This window comes from Setaria viridis, chromosome 2 (assembly GCF_005286985.2).
Source record: "Setaria viridis chromosome 2, Setaria_viridis_v4.0, whole genome shotgun sequence".
Lineage (NCBI taxonomy): Eukaryota > Viridiplantae > Streptophyta > Magnoliopsida > Poales > Poaceae > Setaria > Setaria viridis.
The window spans coordinates 40,463,342-40,485,130 of record NC_048264.2 but is presented as its reverse complement, the minus strand read 5'-3'; the positions used below and the strand labels follow the sequence as shown (position 1 = coordinate 40,485,130).

Sequence of the window (21,789 nt, the reverse complement as noted above, 5' to 3'; positions counted from 1 at the left end):
TTGGGCTCAAAAGATGCAATGATGCTAGAGATGATGCACATGAATGCTCCATGCCATGATTATTGTTACAGATTAATTGGAATGTCGTATTTGAAATGATACCGTCTCAGAATATCAACAACCACACCAAATTCGTATCCTACACATCGTGGGGAATATCTGCTACCGTCACCCGCCAGTGTCTCTGTCTGTTCGTCTCGGTGCGATCGAGCCCATGCATGGACAAGTACGTCAAGTAGGTAGTGTACACTACACTGCCACCGTGATTGCATTGTTCGTAACCGAACAGAGCACGGTGGCCTCCGGATGCGTCGTTGCTGCGCGCCATCAGGGAGAGAAAGGCGTCAGGAGGGAGACCCTGTTGCAGCAAGCTTCACCGATGATCCCTGGCCTCCGCGCGCGATGAGCCTCCTCAGGCTCCTGAGATGCCTCCGCACGGCGCGGCGGGCGCGCACCCTGACGCCACGGATGGCGAGCCTGAGCTTCTTCAGCCGGACGCCGATCCTCGCCCTCACCCTCGCCAGCGCCGGGGGGCGCCGCCTCGGCGGCCTTGCTGCTGATGCCGTCGCCTCCACCAGCACCTTGTGGATCAGGTACTGTGCCTTGAGGTGCCGCACCTCCTCGGCGTCCATCTTCTCCACCTTGGCGTAGGCGGCGGCGGACGGCGTCGCCGCACTCGGCAGCTGCATCTTATTTTGCGATCGCGACAGCTTGGTAGCAGCGACGAGCCAGGAGGAGGGGGAGGAGAAGGAGCTTGGTGGTATGAGCTCTTGTGTGCCTGTTATATAGGCTGCCTCTGCCTGCACCGGCAACGTGTGTAGCTCTGTCCAGCAGAGGCTGACTCTAGCTTACGATTGTGTGAGTTTTTCAAGGTCATTACGGAGACAAAAACGATGGATCACACGGTTTCTGTAGTGAACTTTTGTCACGCGATCACATCTTGCCCCTCTTTATTTGGTTCTCTTCGATTTGAGAAGGAGAGCAGTTTAAAGCCTTGGGTTCGAAATTTCAATCTGTACGAACGATGAGCTTTCGATGTGATTTCCACTTCTCCAGTACGAGAAGAGGATTTCTGTACTTTCCATGTGATTTGAAAGGATGCTGTACACCTTACAATTTTTCTCCCCCTTCGTTTTCATGAGATGGAGGGTACTAATATTGATGGGCTTCAAATATCTGCTCGCCTTTAAACGCCTAATCTCTTAGTAGGTACCAGGCTACCAACAGTGCTACCGCAAGAAATTCACACCGACTAGTTCACCAAACCTTCCACAACCTTCCACTTATGGAACAATGCTTCGGTGCAGTACTGCATGTGCAGCGCGTGGGCTATCCAAGACCCTACGCTTGGATGGCCCACGTGTCAGTGGCAATCACTGCACGTGCAATACTGCACCAGATCATTGTCGTTCTGTATGGGGGTTGGGGAAGGATGGAAAATAGCGCATCGCACACTTATACGTGGATCTTCATGATGTAAATACAAAGAAAATCTGAAAATAACCTCTCTCATAATTCATTTTATACTATTTAGCATGATATTAGACGAGAAGAATTGCTTGTGAATTCTGAAATTTAGCACGATCTCATAGGAGAACCGAGTGAACTAGTGGACACGACATGTTCCCGGGGGAAAAAAAACTACGCATCAGTACATCTCCTAACTGAGTGGTCTATCATTGCAGTTAGCAGCGGCAGAACGGATGGCAACTGAAATATACTGCAGACTGGATCAACTTGAGCTGCATATTGGTTCGTCATCCACTCCTGACATCATCACTCCTTGTCTGCGAGAAGAGGCTGCCTTGTGTCGTCCCACTTATCTAATCTTTTCCGCGCTTCCTCGACCTAAATTCAGATGAGAAAAGAAAAGGGAAACAAGTTATTGCAAAACAGGCGGACTACATTTTTTTAGTGCCCAATGCAGAGAAGACCAATTAGAGATCCCAAATGATCACACGAGCATGAACTTGGTTAGAATATTGCCCTAAAATGCTGCACCGGCGCATAACCTAGATACGATCCAGCATGCGAGATAGATTTGTGGATCATTTGTCAGCGAGACGACCGTGGTTACCGAGAGGACTGATGATCATCAAAGGTGGCTCACTTACCTCCTTGTTCCAGTCAGTTCTCAACGTGATCCAGATCAGTATAAGTGTTTGGATCAGGGTGCCCCCTATCATGCCTCCCCACAATCCCTGAAATGTGGTACAGATCAGATTGTCATAATAACCTCCGTTGGGCTCTTTTACGGTACGGACAAGTACTCATAACCGTTGTTCAGTTTCTCCAGCCGACAACTGATAAGTCAACTGAATATGGACAGTGATTTTTACTATCTCCGATGGTAGAAATCAGATTTAAAATGTAACACGTTCAGAATCAGCCGTACCTTGATTCCAAAGTCAAACTTGAATCCAAGAAGCACACCGAGTGGAATGCCGATGAAGTAGTAGCATCCAATGTTGATGTAGGCTACCATTGCTTGCCACCCACAGCCAACGGCCACACCTTCATCAGTCCAGTGAACAAAATATTCAGTGTCAGCTGATTTCGAAGTGAACAGAAGCATCACTCAAGGATTCCAGATAATCTGCTGGCTCAAAGATGAATAAACCGAAGTTGATTTTCCAGTGAATTAACATACGTCAAGCTGAAGGCCCTTAAACAGATTCAATCTAGCTAATAAACCTTCGAAAAAACCATAGGTCTGAACTCTGAAAATACTACACTTAACGATCACTTCAAGTCAAATAACAAAAAAATGAGGATAAGGAGAAGCACGCTTGCTGAAACCTTACCTGACAACACGGGCTGGATCCCGCAGAGCAGAATGGTCCCAACGAGCAAGGGGCACAGGTCGGCTACGGCGCGCGAAACGACCTCGCCGGTGGTGAAGATGTAGCTGAGCTTGTCCCTGAGCAGGAAAGTGACGAGACCGGCAATTGCTGATACGAACGCCGACAGGGCCGTGACCATCCACGCAGAGAACGCGGCAGACCTGGGGTTGCCGGCGCCCAGTTCATTTCCTACTCTCACACTGCAGTGCAGAACTTCTTCAGACAAGAGTTCAGACAAACAAATTCTTGATACGGATAAGACTACCGACTTGAGATCCTAAAATCTGGTAAATGGAATTTAAAATTTATAAAAATCTGTTTATTTGCTATTTCCAATGCGGTGAAGATTGTATAGGAAATTGCACTGCATTAGCATTGGTAGAACGGCATCTTCATGTGCCTCAAACTACGGCATCGGCAATGCATGGAGTCACTGCATACATGGCATTCCGTTTTTCAGCGCTTTCCTTCCGGTCAGGGCATGGAAGATGGGACGAATGCGTAGTTTGATGATGCAGGTAGGGCATGTGAGTGCAACATCGGAGGAACTGAGGAAGCGGCGCTGAACTGTTGAAAGTTTTCAGAGACATGTGCCCCTAGTGTACGGTGAGGTACTGTGCAATGTAATATTTCACGCATTTTCAGATTTCTGTCGGTAGTACATGAAACAGGGGACTCGCTAGATGCATATTTTATCCATAATGTCTTGTATTTTTTTTAAAAAAAAATTGTCCCCAACAGGTGAAAAATACAGTGAGATAAAGGATGAACTAACCTGGCAGCTGCATTGAAGCCCACAGAGATCATGAACACCCATGACTGGATCGAAGTACTGCAGACAAAATGAGGAGCAAGTAAAGTCCGTGCAGACATTTGTTTTTTCAAACACGGTAAAATGAAATCAGTCAGCAAAGGAAACAGTTAGTTATTGTGGCCCAAATTCGGACTGCAGTTTTTCAGTATTTGATTCAGAGCTTCCATTTTTCAGTTGAGCTTAGGATACTGAAAAACGAAGAGAGTCAACAAAGGAAGAAGTGGGTACCCACCAGACAGTGAGCGAGTCCAGCGCGACCTGCGGGTCCGGCAGCAAGCCGGCGAGAAGGATGAGCACCTGGAAATACCACACCTCGAGCGCCAGCATCACCGCCGACGCGATGGATAAACCGGCGAAACCAGGCAGGTCAGCGAAGGCGGCCCAGGTAAATCCAGCCCACGTATCCCTGCACCGCGGGCTCCACACAATGTACGCGAACTGGCCCAGAACAAGAACCCACCACGTGAGGCTGAGCGTGAGCGAGGCCCCGAGCAGGCCGAGGCCCAGCACGTAGACGGCGAGCCAGCTGAGCGGCACGTGGAGCACGAAGCTGGCGGCGAGGATGTAGGCGCTGGGCGCCACGATGCTCTGCGCCTGCAAAAACTTCTGAATGGGGAAGTTGGCGGCGTAGGCGAAGATCTGCGGGATGAGGCCGTAGGCGAACTCCGCGGCGGCGCCGGCGATCTCCGGCGACTGGCCGAGCAGCAGGAGGATGGGCTCCGAGAAGGCGTACATGACGGCGAGCGGCACGCCGGTGGCCATGAGCAGCACCGTCGAGCGCTGCAGGTACACGCCCAGCATTTCGTACTTCTCGGCGCCGTACGCCTGCCCGCACAGCGTCTCCACCGCGCTCCCCATCCCCAGCTGCACGCACGTACACCGACCACTAGCTCATCAGCTACGTCGTCTACGGATGCACAGACGTATACGTACGTAGAGCTGTACAGTATACATAATGTGTGTGTACGTACGTATACGGTATACACAGTGTGTAAGTTGCAGTAGGGTTGCGATCGTACCATGAGGCCGTAGGCGAAGACCTGGATGCCGTTGTTGCCGAGGGAGGCGGCGGCGAGCTGGACGTTGCCGAGCTGGCCGCAGACGATCTGCGTGGTGGACGACATGACGATGATGAGCATGTAGACCACCACGGCCGGCGCGGCGAGGGGCGCCAGCAGCCGCAGCTCCAGCGCCGCCGCCGCCGCCATGCGCCGGAGCCATGGCTCGGAACCGCCGCGCTCGCCGTCGCCGGCGCCGCCGGAGAGCAGCGCCTCCAGCCGGCCGTCGACGGCGTGGTGGTCACCCGTCGTCCGACCCATCGATAGAGAGATCGAGATCTCGATCGTGACGCTGATGCGTATTCCGCGGCGGCCGCGCGCGAGCGCAAGCAAAGATGTTTTGGTGCGTGGGCGCGTAGCTTGTGATAAGATCGTACGGCGATGTGTTGTGCCGTGTCGCGCTCGCGCTCGGTGACGACAAGATCTTTTTGCATTATTAGGTGATGAGGGAGCGAGTGAGGACAGCGGCGGCAGGTGAAAAGGCGACGCCGTCCGGGCACGGCGCCACCGCAAAAGGTTGCCGCTAGCCTGCTATGTGTCTTTTGTCGCTTCCGGGTTTTCTGTTTGGCTCGTCGTCTTTGAATATTTAGGACGTCAAGAGCGTGTCCGTTTCTGAAGCAACCATTTTCGGCGTGTCACTTCTGCTAAAACATGCTCATTAATTTAGCTGCACAGATGAGATGCCTCCAGATTTCCGGCTGAATCGGAGTGTTTTGTTAATGAGAAAACGCTTAGGAATTTTTTAACTGACAAGGTCTTCGCCAAGTAGGGGGGAATCTTTGCCTTTTTCTGACCAGCGACCACTGTCTTGGTGCGAGATGCATGGACCAGGCGCGTGATCACTCGCACATGCATCAGATCCAGGGACTCGCGCCAACATAGTTTAGCTTCTCTCCCTTGGTGTACTAGTTCATCACTGCTGCACGGCTAGTACTGCAGTGCTTCTTAATTTGGTCGAAGTACTAATAGAGAGGTTTCAGATAAGATGATCACTAGAAAGCAGTACATTTTTATGAGTTACTACTTCCACTGTCAAATCAGTGACCCTTTTTTGTTGTGTACTTTTTATGTATCAAGTATTTTCTACTCCCTCCGTTCCAAATTACCATTCGTTTTGATTTTCCTACTAAATATATATTTAGATACATAGCAAAAGTGATGTATCTAGAAAAGTTAAAATGAATAGTAATTTAGGATGGAGGGAGTAGCTTGTCAATGCAAACTTGGTTGCATTTAGCTGCAGCATTTGTACTATTAGTATTCAGCTTGTCGAATGTCGATGCACAATGCAAGGCTTCTCATTTAACTGCACTGATTGCATACTGCACATCAATGCGGGCATGCGGCACAATGCACACAAAGAATCTGCAAGGTCCTTGTCAGTTGCCACAACAGCATATGACACCCAAATGCTAACCACCGCAACAAATTCAACCTGCTGCCGCAAAAGCAGCTTCATGCAGTACCAGAAATGCAGAGATGGTTTTCAAAAAGGAAGAAATCCAGAGATACTCGTAACACTGACCAGTACGTACGTACGATGCATATATGTTGGATTCAGAAACATTCATTCTACATCAGAGCCAGACACCCACTTGGTGTACTCTCAACAGTAATCTTGTGGCAGAGGCTGCTTCCTGTCCCCCCATTTGGCCAGCCTCGCCTTGGCATTCTCCACCTGCAAGAACTCAGATAGAACACGGCAAATAAAGCATTTTCAGTTCAGTCTCTTGAACTGCTGACCAGCATCAGTGGCCATATGTCCCAGTAGCATCGAGCAGTGAGCAGACCTGCTTGTTCCAGTCGGTTCTGATGGTGTGACAACGAGCAAGATGAGCGTCTGCATCAGGGTTCCTTCGACCACCATGGCGCTCCAAACCCCCTGCGTTTAACTGTTCGACCACGTCAGATGGCAGACTGAGAACTCAATTCGGAACTCTGAACTCACAAATCGCAAGAGTTCAGACTGCCATGGCTGCTAGCCTATATACCTTGGCGCCGACCGCCGAGGTCGAGGTAGAAGCCAAGGGAGACGCCGAGTGGCACGCCGACGACGTAGTAGCAGCCCACGTGCAGGTACGCCACGAACCCCTGCCACCCGCACCCCACAGCCACGCCTCCACCCACCGCCAAAAAAAAAAAATCCAGTCGTTACCATATGGAGAGGGAGTCGAGGGAGACCTCCGGGTTCCTGAGGAGGCCGGCGATGAACACTAGGATCTGGAAGTACCACAGATCTCTAGGCGCAGCATCACGGCGGACGCCGCCGCCGAGAGCTTGAAGAAGCCACACAGGCCGGAGAAGGCCTACGTATCCCTGCACCTTGGGCTGGTCACGATGTACACGAACTGGGCCACCACGATGACCCACCAGGCTGTGCACCAGCGAGTCAGCGACACGCGCCCAGCAGGAGGCCTAGCCCCAGCCTGCGGCCCACGAGCCAGCTCAGCGCCACGTGGAGCGCCACCGCGCCGGCCGAGATGTGTAAGCGCTGGGGGCCACCGCGCCACCACGCATGACACACAGAAAATAGAAAGCTCTTTGGGCCGTTTCAATCCGGCCTTCTCCGTTTGGGGGGCCAGAACTTGCATACATCAATTCATCATATGTCTTCTAAGACTAAAGGATTTATATTTATGTTTCCAAAATGTCAACATTTAATTGAAATAGTTTCATATAATACATTGTTTATTGTTGTTTTCTAGGCTGCATGCAAGACACAAATTGTGTTGGAAACAATGTATACATGGTTTGATCACCACGAAACTCTTTCATCTCTTCCTTGATTGATTCTTTGCCACAGCATAAAAAACGTTGACATGCCACTCTATTTAAGTTCACTCTATTTAATGACTCTCATTATTTAAGAGTGGCTTAACCCAGCCAGACAAAGGACTTTTGACCACACAACTACGCTGCCATTTAGCATGGTCTTTAGCCTTTAACTCCCTGTCTCATGCATTGCCGCGTGAGTCCCCTCACATTGATGATGTCAACTACTCCTGTCATATTATAAGTTTTTTTGAATTTTTTAGTTCATATTTTTAATTATGCATATAGAGTCTAGATATAATATATTGCTAGCTGCATCGAAAAATTTATGAATCTACGAAACCTAAAACGGTTTACAATTTAGGATGGAAAGGAGTATGTATAACTGCCTATATAATATGCATGCAACGCCGAGACGGGGCTGACTTTCAGTTGTAGTAACATCGGGCATTAGCAGGATATGATTTGATTGGTCACCGCCATTTGGTGCCAAATGTCACTGGCCATTTATTTCTTTGATTTTTTCCCCCCAAAACAAACTCTGCTACGCAGACGCGCTTGCAAGACAAACAGCTTCTATGAAAGGGTGATCCCTTCGCTTCGGATTGGGCTAAGCAAAAGAAGTACACCTTGTCATCACAATTTTCCATGAAAAGGATGAACTGGCTACAAGTTGATGTGTGGAAACTAAAGGATTGTATAACGACTTAGTCTTGGAGAGAAATGTTAAAGTAGGCAACGATCTTCGACCAAGTGACCTGTGTGAGGTCGTCTGATATGACAGTGGTTATAAAATTACAATGATCATTGAGCAGAAACCAGCTAGCAAACGCATGATCAACTAGAAGAACTTGTCAATTTCACTGCGTCACAATCATATCCGATCCCAGAATGTTTCAATGGGATGCTGGCTACTGAAGTTCAATTGAGCCGATCCCAGCTGCGAGAAGTCCGGTCTCCATTCATGGGTGGAATTTTGGACCAAGATATTAGTAATTCAATTTTCTCAAGTCAATGGTTCAGAAGGATTATGTGCGCATAGTGTATTTTCTGGTGTCGTTATATTCGTGGAGCCATTGATCGAATCAAGGTTGCAGAGGCCTTGAATTCAGAAAGCAAGGCAGACTGGCATCTTCTTCTGTCTCGCGTGAAGCGGCATCAAATTGGAAGACCAGTGAAGCCTTTGTGGTTTGTGCACAATATAGATGTTATCTTATCTATCAGATCATACAAATAAACTGTTTTTGCTTCACTTGTAGTTCTTATGGAAATGCCTTTTTTTATGGATATGAAAATGACTTCATTGTCTCAAGTGTCAGGCAACTGTTGGATCTAAATTTGAACCATTGACCTGCCTTAAAGTCAACACGTTCTGAGATCCAATGATCAGAACTATTCAAGCCATGCGTGGATCAGAAGCTCAGTTGGAAAACAAAAGTAAACCTCATCTTAAATCTCTCGAGACATAATTTTCATACCCATTATAATTTGGTGGAGGAACTTTAGGACAACTTAATTAGTTAACCACCTTGAACAGGAGCATGTTGGTGGTCAGCACAGCTTTATCTTTTTTATAAAGCAAGTATTACTTGGAGAAGCAATTGAACGTGCTGGCAAGAACTCGACAGAAGATCTCTCCAAGTGGAAAAAGGGAAAGAAAAAGAAATAGAAAAGGAGAAGTCAGATGAATTCGCAAAAAGAAAAAAGAAACTGCAGTGCAGAACATAGTCGGAATTAAGCCGCAGGCGATGAGCACGATGGAGTAATCAAACACGTCCAAATACGAGAAGCCGATCGAGGCGTGGGAGGTTCACCATCTCAACCACTCTCATCATCTCCAGCCTCCACAACCGCAGCTGGGCGGCCACGTCCGCCCCCACTTGCTTTACAAAGTGCTACATGCCTAAGACAGCATAAACAGAGGAGAGGCACAGCATGACAGCAGAGATACACATACAGCACGAGTTTGCCCGTTTGGAACGCGATAATTTCTATGGAACGATTTCATAACAGAAAATTCCTCTGTTAGTCGAAATAGGTGTTCGTTTAAGAACAGAAAATATTGGAAGAGCCAGGATAGCCGACACAGGAGCAAACTGAATATAACAACAGTACTATGTACACAATTGTGCAACCCCAATATCCAAAATCATACACCGCAAGCAATGGAAAAGACCCTCCTATGTACTCCTAGCTACTAGTTGCTAAATTCACATGCACTACTCAACTAAGCACAAGTTTTAATTCACTCTCTACATAGCCTATCGCAAGCTCATGTCTTGATCCAAGACCTGAACAAATGGACACCCAATGAATACTACGGAGTATGCTCTTGCTAGGATAGTACTAACGCAATAGGATTATAGGACTGTCGGAGGCAACAATAAGACATCATGCTGGAAGTGTTGCTGTAGATGCAGCAACAGGTAGGATGGATTCGATCTCACTCGGGTATGCTCTGCAGCGACGGCCGCCACTGCCCCTCATCCCTGTGCCGGAAGTTGGAGCTGGTGCTGGCCACGTACAGGAGCTCCGAGATGACATCCCGGACCGGCACGCCGTCGCCGCTTTCCTTGCCATCCTCTACGCGCCGCAGCAGCTCCTCCAGCTGCTTCCTCGTGATCCGGATCTTCACCTCCGTCGCCGCTGCCCCCGCTGCCGGCGCGCTCTCGCCCTTTCGCGCCTCCTCCTCCTCCTTCCTCCCCACTTCCTCCTCCACCCACACGGGGTTCGTCTTGGAGTAATGCACAGAGCCGCCTCCGCCACCGGAGCGACCGCGACGAGACCTCTCGAGACAGTTCCCCATCTGCTGCCTGATCGCGGAAACTCCGGCCGCCGGAACGCCGAATCTTCTTGTGAACTTAGCAGAGGATTTCACTTCGTGTGCGGTCTGGGCGAAAAGATTGGTGATTGGAAGACGCGATGGGAATGGCAGATCGTTTGCGAGGGTGGCCGCGGGGGCGTAGTTATAGGCGCGGCGGACGGAGAGGGAGGGAAGGAGACGGACGACGGCGACGAGACAGGGGCCCGCACGGCAGATGCCCGCCCGGGGACACGTGGATGGCCGCGATCGGGTCGCGGATGACGGGCCCGTGGGCGGGCCGACCACGTCGCGCGTTGGGTGCGCTTGGACGGCCCGTAACGGGCTTTGGCGTTGGCCAGCGAGGTGTGAAACGCGGGAAAAGGGGGATCGTGTTTAATAAGGGCCCCCCTCGCTGTGTGTAATGTGTAAACGTGGCTTTCCGTTGGCCACGACCGGGCTTTATTTTAGCCTTTTAAACTTAGGCCTTCGTCTTCAGTTGAGATTTTACAGTACTCGATGATCGAAGAAAGCTTACATAACCCCAGCAGAGTTTTTTTTTTTTGAAACTATAATGCAAGCTTTACATAAACATGAGCCTAAACGGTTTAGGGTTGATACTGGCTCCAAAACAAACTAGTGTCTGAACAAGGCATCTCTTTGCCGAAATTCTGTCATCTGGCTAAGTAAGCAACCAATCAGTTCTCAGGGGAAAAAAGAGAGACAAGTTACGAAATTTTGATAAGACAAGCTTCAAACCAAACATGGTTATACAACTTATACTCCACAAATGAAGGGCTTAATTGCCCGTTCAGTTTTAATTGTACATTTGTACTCTAGGGCTCCTGGTGGAGTCTTGCATCAGTGCAGCGTATCAGACCTCCTTTCGGAAGAATTAAGCAGAGGTATCTTTTGTAGGTTAGCTCATCGGACGGTTTGTAGCTTGTAGGTTGTACAGTTGTGAGCTGCTCTCATGCATGCCAGTCGAATTTCTTTATGCTGCTAGGTCTTGGACCCGCTTGTGTTATTTTAATGCCGAAGCTAACCACATGGCATGATGGCAGCTTATTTCCCAACATGCTGACAGGACAGAAAAGATCTATATGCTCGTGTCCTGACTCCTGAGTGCTGATGGTTGGCTTAAAGAGTGCCCCAGTTAGCTATCTAACTAGTGGTTGCAGAAACATGACTTGAAGTCTTCATCTCACGCCTCATCGTAGACATAAGCGAAGAAATGCTAGTTCAATCACTTGATTTGCCAGCAGTCATATTTCTCCACTCAAGAGTTAATCTGATCGTGCATGCAACAGTTCATCAGTATTATCTTTTTTCCAATTAACAACAGCGGATTACAAGGCTTAATTTCTCCTCCAAAATGATAGATAGTGGCGCCCGATAAGACTGGATTTCTGATTTGGTTGTCTTGCTGCATAAACTAGTGCAGACTACAAGACCTATACCTGAAGATGGTAGTACATTTACTATTTTAACAAAAGGAAGATGGTAGTACATTTGTTGCTTAGTTCGAGTGCAGAGTTTTAACATCTTTGTTTTTTCTTTGAAGAAATTGCATGGTTGCCCATCATTGTTGGTGGTGTCATAGAAAAAAATTTGCCGTATAAATAATAACGTAACAAGTATCCTCAGACACGGAAAACACCTAGTAATAATAATTTGCTCTAGCTGTCAAGTGGTCGCCATCTGACTCCACCAAATCTCAAAGGTGATCATTAGGCTCGCCTCTAATCATGAGCCATATCACAACTGAAGAATGATTAGCAGTTAGCGCTCTGAACAATTCAGGGTGTACACTAGTACTTCATCTATCGTGAAGTAGTCCTCTCTCACCTCTCTGGGCTTCGATGATTTGATCCCAACTATTGCAGCTTTCAGAATTCAGACAGGGCCACCGCGACGTTCGAGTCCCAACTCCCAATCTAACTCCATCTCTAAACTAATTCTCTTTTTCTTGATTAAAAACATGGTGCAGGTTGCAGTCATTAAACAATGATGGGGTGGTGCCAATCAACGTACCCTAAAATGGTTCAGTTCAGACTTGAGATCTGGATCAGTTTATTAAGATGGCCGCGATTGTGAAACGCGGGAAAAATTAGGGATCATGTTTAATTAGTCAGCAATTAAGATGGCGCTCAGTGGGAAGATGAGAATTTCATGGCATTAAATTCAAGAGAAGTGCTCCGGTGGTCCTTCGCAAGACATTTGCACAAATATTAAAGCAGCCTGCTGATTAATTATCCTTTAATCTTGTCTGGGTCCTGTTTGGGCCTGGCCCTACCCGTGCCCTAATGCTGCCCATGGTCCGTCCAGTCCAAAACCCAGCAGGTAGCTGCCGCAGCCCAGAAGCCTTCTCCCTCATCGTCTTCTCTTTCGGCGGCACATTTCCATGAGGCCGACCGGAGCGAGGGCGGCAGCACATCAAGGCTTAGGTGTTCCACGACAGCGGCGGCATCCAGGTATGTATCTATCCCCTACCCTCCCTCGTTATGGGATTTGGTATGGCACAACTAGAAATTGTAATGTGTAGCAGTGATTAAGGAACCTTCGTCAGTCAATTTTGGTGGATTGTTTGTTTGAAATTCATTCGTTTTCTTGTAGGGGATCCTTTTAATTTTCTCATCTTTTCGATTGACAAAAATGAAATTTATCCTATGGTTGTTAATAAAAAAGAGCCCACAATGAAGTAACAACTTATTGTTTCCACTGTCAGTAGCTCAAAGCTGATAGGGTTAAATTTTTTATGGTAAGCAGGAGTGTGGTAACAGCTGCCGCCCCATAATGGATAGCAATGGTGAAGTTGGACATGAGGAATTGGACTTTCATCTTGAGGCCACTGAAGATTTCAGTTCAGAAGATGATAACACGCCGTCGAATCGGAATCCATCATCAGAGGTAACGCATAACAGAATGATGCAGCGCTGAGTTCTCATTACTCAGCGAATTTTATTTTCAACAATATTGTGGTTGGTAGTTTGTGATGCTGCAAGATGATTGAAAGTTTTATTAACAAGTTGCATAATTGCATAAGTGAATTGGCAGTGACATTTACTTTACTGAAAGGTTGATTATTGAAGTAATGCATCAGTTTGTTTCAAGCCATCCGTAAAGAGCGCAATTTTTTTTTGTGACGAGACTGAATTGAATTTAATTTGTAGGATTAGAGCTGATTGGATGTTATGGGAACATCAGCTTGCTTTTATTTAGAACTGAGGGTAAGGCCCAATCAATATCACACTGTTTGCAAGCTTCTTGTAGAATCTGACAGCTCACATTAATTTTTTTGCAGTCCAGGGCATAATTATCCGCGGTGCATAATTATCCTAGTCCAGGCAGCGGTTTTCTGTCTGTTGGACACGCTGGTGGGAAAGTTGTACTATACAAGCTGCACCACTATCAAAATGCCTGAGCCTTGAAAGTGTTTTGGAAAATCCAGTTTTGACAGTTTCTAGTTTTTGAGAATTCACGTGCTATCTGTACGCCGATTCCGGTTTAGTCACGTATTGTTGTGTTGTACTGTCACAAGTGATAGTGCTTATCGCAATCTGGCAATATGCAATTGTGTTTCGGTAATGATTGTTAATTGCAGAGTTCCAAAAAGTTTTGTTGGTGAAACTAGATAATATGATGAGATAATCTGGAGCAATAGGTTGTAAGTAGGGTATGTTTATCTTAACCTTTACCTGAACCCTGTTGTGAATCTGTCCAGTGTCCCCCCTATTTAGTTATATTCTTGCACTGGTGTTAGTCAGGGCTCGTTTGGTTCACTTTGCTTATTTTTAAGCAAGTGTCACATCAATATTTAGATACTAATTAGGAGTATTAAACGTAGACTATTTACAAAACTCATTACATAAGTGGAGGCTAAACAGCGAGACGAATCTATTAAGCCTAATTAATCCATCATTAGCAAATGTTTACTGTAGCAACACATTGTCAAATCATGGACTAATTAGGCTTAATAGATTCGTCTCGCCGTTTAGCCTCCACTTATGTAATCGGTTTTGTAAATAGTCTACGTTTAATACTCCTAATTAGTATCTAAACATTCGATGTGACGCTTGCTTAAATTTAAGCAAGTGAACCAAACCAGGCCTCAGACTTGTGCTCCCAGTCTCATGTAGTAGCAGCTACAGTGTTACTGTTTGTACTTAAGTTCTGCAAACTGCAAAGACTTGCTGAGTGGATGGAAGGATGCTTAGTTGGACGTAGTGTGGCTCATCAAAAGTTTATGAGGTCTTCGCTGATCGCATGTCCAGTGTGGCGCATCAAATTCTGTTGTTAAAACATGTCTTATCTGCAGTTCAGTTCTTAGATGATGGCACGGTCGTTGCTCCGATTCAAGTGGGGGGGGGGGTGCTTTTTTCTGTAACAATATACTACTGTCTGTATATCCGTTGATCAGAGGGGAAATTTCCGTTGTTTGCTGGTTCATCATTATCGGTCGAAATCTCGAGCGGGCGATTCAATTTGCATACTTTAGTTTTGTCCAGGATCATAAGTACACTGAGACTAGCCTAAACTGTAAACGTGGCTCTTGTTGGCGAGGACTGAATGACTGATTTTGTATTTTTACTTTTTAAATTTATTTACTAACTTGGTTTTAGGGTGACTTTTACAACAGCACAATAGTTTACTCGGTGATCACTTCTTAGGCTTACATAACCTCAACAAATTTTCTTCTTAAAAAAAGCAAGTTTGCACATACACATGTGCCCACCAAATGGTTTGAGAAAATGATGCTCATGAGTCATGAAAAGGTAAGCCGAAGTTTGGAATGTAACAAACGCACAAACGAGGATAGCAAGCTTTCTGTTCAGGTGTAAGTTAAGTTAATTGTAGCTGAAAGATAAAGAAAGATGTAACTCAAAAGCGAACTAGCTTGCTAATAAACGCGGTGTCTTTTACTCCTTTCACCAAAATGTTTGGCAGCTGACTTAGCAACTAAGCAGTGCCCAAATTTTGATAAGACCTTCCAAGATCAAACCAAACATGACCATACTCCAAAAATGAGGAGCTTAATTTCCCGTTCAGCTTTTCTTTGTCTCTCGGTGGAGTCTTGCATCAGTTCATGCCTTCCTGGGGCCCCTTTTAGGAAGCCACAAACTGCCTTTGTAGGTTAGTTCATCGGACGGCTTGTAGTTTGTAGGTTGTACAGTTGTGATCCACTCTTACGCCACTTGACTCTTATGCTGATTAGGTCTTATACCAGCTTATGTTATTGATAGTTGGCTTAAAGAGAACCTCAGCTAGCTAGCTAGTGTAGCACAAGCATGGCTTGGAGTCTTAAATCTCACCAGATTATACATGAAGAGAGAAGAAATGCTTGTTCAATCACTTGAATGTCTTTACTCGACGAAAAAGGCAGAGCACCTGCAACAGTTCCCTCGATATTACTTCACTCAAGAGTTAATCTAACAACATGGGCAATGGCGATAGCTTTACCAGTGCAACCACTTGAATGCAGAGTTTTTATCATCTTTTTTGTGTGTGTTTTCTCCTGACGAAATTTGAGGATTTTCGGTTGTAAAACGTACACTATCCCTTCCTCAGTACGAAAAACTTCTAGTAAAGTAGTAATAATCTGTTCTAGCAGTCAAGTTGTCACCATCTGAATCCTCTGAATGTCCAGCTGATCATTAGGGTTACACCCAATCATGGACCATATCGTAACTGAAGAATCAGCAGCAGTTAGTAGCGAACGCTCTGAGGCTCCAATTTCCAATCTAACTCCTTCCCATGCTAATTTCTCTGACCTCCGTTTCCTTCTTCAGATTAAAAAAGTTAGTGCAGGTTGCAGTTCTTAAACAATGATGGGATGGTGCCAATCATTGCATGCTAAAATGGTTCAGTTCAGATTTCAGAACTAGATCAAACTATATTAAGAATTAAGATGGACACTTAGTAGCACGATCTATATGCATCGGATCGAACGTTATATTCCAACCGCTAAGACCTGCGATCTAGGTCAACAATCTCCTGTTGGTTGGGAATATATGCCGGGTTGGTCCGGCCACCTGATTGATTGGTTTCTTTGGCGCCGTCCCCCCACATCGCCGCCACCGGCCGGGAGATGGCCGGTCGCCGTCGCCGCCGGCTGGCTTGCTGGCTATGGCTTGCTTCCCGTGGAGGGGGAGGCAACCCAACCGAGCTCATTTGACTAGCGCTGCCTTTAGTGGCGTTTGACATTGTGCTGATGCTACCGATCGGATGGTTTATTTCTTCTACTGAAGCTCAGCTCAGCTGTTGTTGGGATGACGTCGGGGAAGCTGACGCTGACGTGGGAACAGAAACGGAACTGTGAAGTGAAGCTCTTGCAAGCAACATCCGTCGTCTAAGCAGCTTCACACTGTGTGCAACCTCGCCGCGCAGGGGCTGGGACTTTTGTTTCGTCATGAAATGATTTTCCATTTAGATAAAGAAAGCTAGCTAGTTTGATTTTCTGAAGAAAGGTGGCATAGTAGTATTTAAGCTGCTGTGGACGTACTGATTTAATCTTTTAATAGCTGTTATAAAAATTGCACGTTGCGTCTTGTTGCAAAAGGAAAAAACATTGCACGTTGCGAGTTATTTTCTTCCGTGGTTGTGTTTGATGATCTAGCGCAGCTGCGCAGGTTCTATCCATGGAACAAAAAAGAATGAACTTTGTAAGGATTTTCCTCTGGAGGCCACATTTGTTCGTTATACCATCTTGCGGTTTTGGTGGAAAGCCCAAAGTCCCAAAATCAAGCATGCTGTTTGGGCTTTGGGCCTTTGTGCCTAAATGACTGCGCCTTTTGGAAGCTCTCGATGAACGCGTTCGAACTGGACGAAAGGCCAAATTGGATGGAAGGAAGCCGAATATGTTGTGTCCCAGCCCAGCGAGAAGCGGTTGGGCCAGCCAGGCCTTGCTGGACCGTGGCCCAGTGCGCCTAATTTTCGTTTTCCTTGTAAATCCCCCTCTCGTTGTGAAATTTGTGAGGACCACGGTAAGATAAGAAGTGCTCAGTTCCAAATTATAGGATAGATATAAGATATATCTAAGTGTACAATAAAATTTATGAATTAAAAAAAGTTAAAACGACCTATAATTTAGACAAAACGGATGGAGTACCAAGATGCTTGTCGAAGCCATAAACCAAGAATTAAAGCATTTTAACTCGTGATGACATTGGCGAACAATAGCAATTTGCTACGCATGTCTAGCGAACCTGCTCGTGATGATGGGGATAATCGAAAGAGTTTAGATACCACGAGCTCCGGAAAGGAATATCCGCACACGTCACGCGTTTGCTAGTTCAGCTGCGAGACCAGCTTGGGTATACTGTACGGACAGTCTGATCTGAATCTGATCAAAGAAAGCATGGCGAATAAAAATTCCCCGCCCCAGGGTGCTGCCCTCTGTTCAAAAAATTCCAACGTACTCCAAGTCAAGGAGCGGTACACCCGCAGTACTGTACCAAAATGTTAAACCAGCGCAATCTCCCCTCACGGGCCCCATCTGACGAGTCAGATTTTTTTTAGAGTACTTGTTTTTCTCTCCCGGCGCATTTATGCAAGTGGGCGAAAAACTTGGCGGCCAAGTCGAGCGGCTAGCGCTGAAGCCCCGCACTAGCTCCAGGCATTTTGCATGCACGCATGGGTGCACGCATTCAGTAATTCAGTTGCGGCAAGCCGGCAATAGCCAGCCTGTCCTGCATCCGCGAACAGATTCATGGAGCTAAATTCAATGAGCTCGTGTCACACGAAAGACGTGATAGGATGGGAAGATATCAGGGGTGTTAGGTTACAGGACTAATCCCTCAAATGCTTAGATACTAATTAAAAATATTAAATATAGGTTAATTATAAAATTAATTGCATAAGCTGTGGTTAATTCGCGAGATGAATCTATTAAACCTAATCAGTCTATAATTTGACCATGCGGTGCTACAGTAAATATGTGCTAATCATGAATTAATTAGACTTAATAGATTCTCCTCGCTAATTAGTCACGGCTTGCAATTAGTTTTATAATTAGTTCATATTTAGTCCTTCTAATTAATATCAATATTCGACGTGATCGGAAAAAATTAGTCATGAATCCAAACCAGCACGCACGCCGGACCTTTTTATCGTGTCTCTCCTGCGGCCGTGGCCCGTGATGTGATCGCCATCCATAATACTACTCCCTTGCCGTTTAAAGCGCTCACAGGCGCCGCCTCCCGGTTCGGAGAAGCGCTACAGCTAGCGCATTCACCTGACCACACGCCAGACACTACCAGTACCAGAGACCACGCACCTCGCACGGAAAGCAGTCCAGGTTCAGCAAACGGGTTTCGGGTTGGTGGTAGATGGGCAGATGGCCCGTATCCCCTTTGCCTCTTCCTCTACGACTCTCTACGTATATCTACAGCCGCTAATTTTAATCCAACCCTCCCGACCACGTGGCGTGATTATCCTGAACTAATAAGATCAGGCGGCCCGGGGCCGGGGGATGGATGGCGCGTCATCACCGACGCCAGCGGCCAGCGCGGCACCACACACACACCCCGCCACCGCTTCCGCTACCGGATGCCCAGATCCCACCACGTGGGGCGGCGGGCCCACCTGCATTGGCTCCGCCCGCGCCGGGGGGCGGGGGCGGGGGCGGGGCCGAGAAGGGCAGGGCGGGCGGCGGGGCCGAGAAGGGCAGCGGGGTCGCCCTGCCCTGGTGGCTGGTGCCTATCCACTCATGGACCCGGTCTTTGTAGACCGAAACGCACGGGGCTCCTGTGGATAATGCCATGCCCCGGCGCGGCCTTCGACACGATGTCTCCATCCGCACGCACGCGTGCGTGGAGCGGCGGTGCACAGTAAAATAGTCGAGCAGGAAGCTTCGCGGGAATACACTGGCGAGTTGCACCGGATGGAAGCTCTTCGAGAACACTGTATCTGTACATGCACGACGGCCATGCTCCCTACCTCGTATTCGTCAGTAGCCCAGTACAATATTAGTAGCCGTCAAACCAAACCAACGTTGACCTAGCGTTAGTTCCGTCTCGAACGGAGCTTGAGTATCTTGTGGGAGCAAAGTACCGATCCCACATACGTACTCGTACTATTCTTTGCATATGATCGATGTCGTACCGTACGTCATCCATGCTTCATTTGGCTCTGTGTGTGGCTGTGTGCTGCGATTTGTTGGGTGATTTGTGAAAAAAAAAGAAGAAAAACAACGAGTAGACGTGTACGGCATTACGAATCCGGATGACATACACGCGGCAGAAACCTCAGTATACGGCCATCAACATCGTTTCATATGTGTACGGGGATTAAACCGTGTCCGGGTACTGCACACACGCACATCCCGTGACCCGGCGTGCAACAACGATGACTCGGAGATGAGGATAAAACCACGACACCATGCACACACATTGACCGCCTGCCCCTGCCGAACAAGGAATGGAAAAAAAAAAAAAAAACAGGACCGGCGACCCGACCCACAACTACGTCACGGACACGTAAACTGCCGGAGTCAGTTACGCACTCGCGCGGAGCCCGTCACGACAAACCAACACCAGCTCGGGGGTCCCACCTCCCACCGCCAGCGGCCTATAAATCCTCGCCAGGTTGCACCCGGCGCCAAACCTTAACCAATTCCCCCCCTCCCATCTCGCTCCCTCGCTCGGGGAGTCAGGCTCAGAGGCCTCAGGCAGAGAGGAGGTCTCGTGCGCGCCCGGCTTTCCTCTCCTCGCCGCACGACGCCGCAACCAATCTGACGCCGACGCGTCGCTAGTTGCTGCCGCCGATGGCCAAGGCGCGCAGGCAGCCGTTCGCCGCCGCCGAGCGGTTCCTCGGGTTCCCCCGCGGCGGGTCGCCGGGGGCCGTGGCGCCGGCGCCGGACGGCGACGACGACCTGCCGGACCTCGCCGAGGCCGACGTCTGGTACTCGGCCGCCACCGATTCCGGGAGCCCCTGGCCCGCGGCCTCCCGGCAGGTGGAGGCGGAGGGTCGGACGACGACGACGGGCGGCGGAGGGCTGGCGCCGCGCCGCGGCGTGCAGGGCGGGCTTAGCCGCGCGTTCGGGGACGGGCCCGGGCGGCAGGTGGCGGCGTCGGCGCCCGTCGAGGTGCCCGCGTGGCCGAGCCACTTCGCCGTGCCGGACCCGGCGCTGCTGTTCGAGATGGAGATGCCGGAGGACGAACCGGGCAAGGACGGCGCCGGCGGGTGGGTGCCGCCGCACGTGTACCTGGCGCGGCGGCAGGCGCGGGCGTCGGTGGTGGAGGGCGTCGGGCGGACGCTCAAGGGCCGGGACATGTCGCGGGTGCGCGACGCCGTCTGGAGCCGGACGGGCTTCGACGGATGACGACGGCGGCGACGGCGACGACAAAGCTTGGATTTTGATTCCGTTTTGCCCTTTCCATCATTCGATCGGTCTCAGGTTCCTCCTCACCTTTTTTCTTTCTTGGATGATGAAATTTTGTAAACACGGGCGGGTTGCTGCTTGTTTTGGCCTCTGATCCATCGGCGATTTAGTGAATCAATGGAAATCAAGAGCTAGAGATGAAGCAAGGGATGATGTGTGGTGTGTAGTGGTACCGAGTATATAGCTCTCAACGAGTACATTCATTTGGTTGAATAATCTGGTTTCGCTGATTGGGCAGTTGGGTACTGGCTGGCTCCAACTAAAATTGGTTGGAGCCTGCAGATTCTTTTGGGTACTTCCCCTAATTTGATGTGGCCTCCAAAGGAGAAAAAAAAAGCAAGAAATTGGCCATGCATGTGTTGTGATCCAAAGTTGGAATCTTTATATGTTATTTTTCTTCTCGTGATTCTGATGACGCGCTTGAGCTGCATCAACTTCCCCGGTCCTATTGTATATTTTGAGTTTCATAACACAAAATGGTCATGCAGGGAAAATAAAAAAAAAGATAAGTAAACCGAAGAATCAAAATCATAAGCTCGAATTGAACAAACTTCGCTTTCAGTTCGTGAGCGCGTACGTGGAGATCGCCTCTCCAGCTCCCATGCCCTTTAGCGGACCAGTGGATCGATCGCCGTGCATTCAAGCAAAAGAAAATCCGGCCCATCTTATCTTATTTCACCCCCAGATGCCACGAAAACGCGTTCGCCGCCAAAAGAAGCTAGGATGAGGGCTCGCCGAAATAAAGTATTGTTTAATTAGGTATTCGAGCATGTGCGCAGGTTCATGTAAATTTTTATTATTTTATTGTGATGATGATGCGCCGGTAGGAGGAGCTTTGAGGAACATTCCTCTCTGGGGAGGTTCCGTTACGGCATGCAAGCTTCCAGGAATATGCGGCGGTTTCCGGTCGGTAGCTTTATACAGTATCCACCGTGATGGTGCTGGAGAAGTGGAGATAAGATCCGTTCAAAAAAGAAAACGGCACTGGTGCAGATGGAACAATGTGCCTAAAGAATATCCAGAGCTTTGCACTCTGGGCCCTGATTCAACGTGATTACATAAAAGGGATTACATATGTACACTTCTTATCCACAGCAGCAGTTTACAAATTCACGAAGAGT

At 48.2% G+C, this 21,789-nt stretch overlaps 4 protein-coding genes and 1 long non-coding RNA gene across 5 annotated transcripts; 2 read left to right on the top strand and 3 right to left on the bottom strand.

Annotated features, from left to right (window-relative positions):
- LOC140221724 (uncharacterized) lies at positions 1 to 922 on the bottom strand. Its single transcript, XM_072291557.1, has one exon. It carries the CDS (start codon positions 687 to 689, stop codon positions 345 to 347), a length of 345 nt encoding a protein of 114 aa, XP_072147658.1. The 5' UTR covers positions 690 to 922; the 3' UTR covers positions 1 to 344.
- Positions 923 to 1,494: 572 nt separating this feature from the next.
- On the bottom strand, positions 1,495 to 5,147 carry LOC117842232 (protein DETOXIFICATION 40). Its single transcript, XM_034722607.2, has 7 exons — positions 4,677 to 5,147; positions 3,890 to 4,521; positions 3,619 to 3,675; positions 2,805 to 3,043; positions 2,396 to 2,514; positions 2,115 to 2,201; positions 1,495 to 1,848 (listed from the first exon to the last, which is right to left on the bottom strand). Exons 1-7 carry the CDS (start codon positions 4,974 to 4,976, stop codon positions 1,777 to 1,779), a joined length of 1,506 nt encoding a protein of 501 aa, XP_034578498.1. The 5' UTR covers positions 4,977 to 5,147; the 3' UTR covers positions 1,495 to 1,776.
- Positions 5,148 to 9,564: 4,417 nt separating this feature from the next.
- On the bottom strand, positions 9,565 to 10,437 carry LOC117845440 (uncharacterized). Its single transcript, XM_034726487.2, has one exon. It carries the CDS (start codon positions 10,291 to 10,293, stop codon positions 9,931 to 9,933), a length of 363 nt encoding a protein of 120 aa, XP_034582378.1. The 5' UTR covers positions 10,294 to 10,437; the 3' UTR covers positions 9,565 to 9,930.
- A 1,977-nt stretch (positions 10,438 to 12,414) lies between these two features.
- LOC117846385 (uncharacterized) lies at positions 12,415 to 13,933 on the top strand. The gene is made up of 4 exons (XR_004638291.2): positions 12,415 to 12,761; positions 13,057 to 13,197; positions 13,461 to 13,517; positions 13,592 to 13,933. It is a non-coding gene; the product is annotated as an uncharacterized lncRNA (long non-coding RNA).
- Positions 13,934 to 19,704: 5,771 nt separating this feature from the next.
- Positions 19,705 to 21,023, top strand: LOC117842523 (protein S40-5). The gene has a single exon (XM_034722996.2). The coding sequence runs from the start codon at positions 20,051 to 20,053 to the stop codon at positions 20,606 to 20,608; it is 558 nt and encodes a 185-aa protein (XP_034578887.1). The 5' UTR covers positions 19,705 to 20,050; the 3' UTR covers positions 20,609 to 21,023.
- Positions 21,024 to 21,789: the final 766 nt, after the last annotated feature.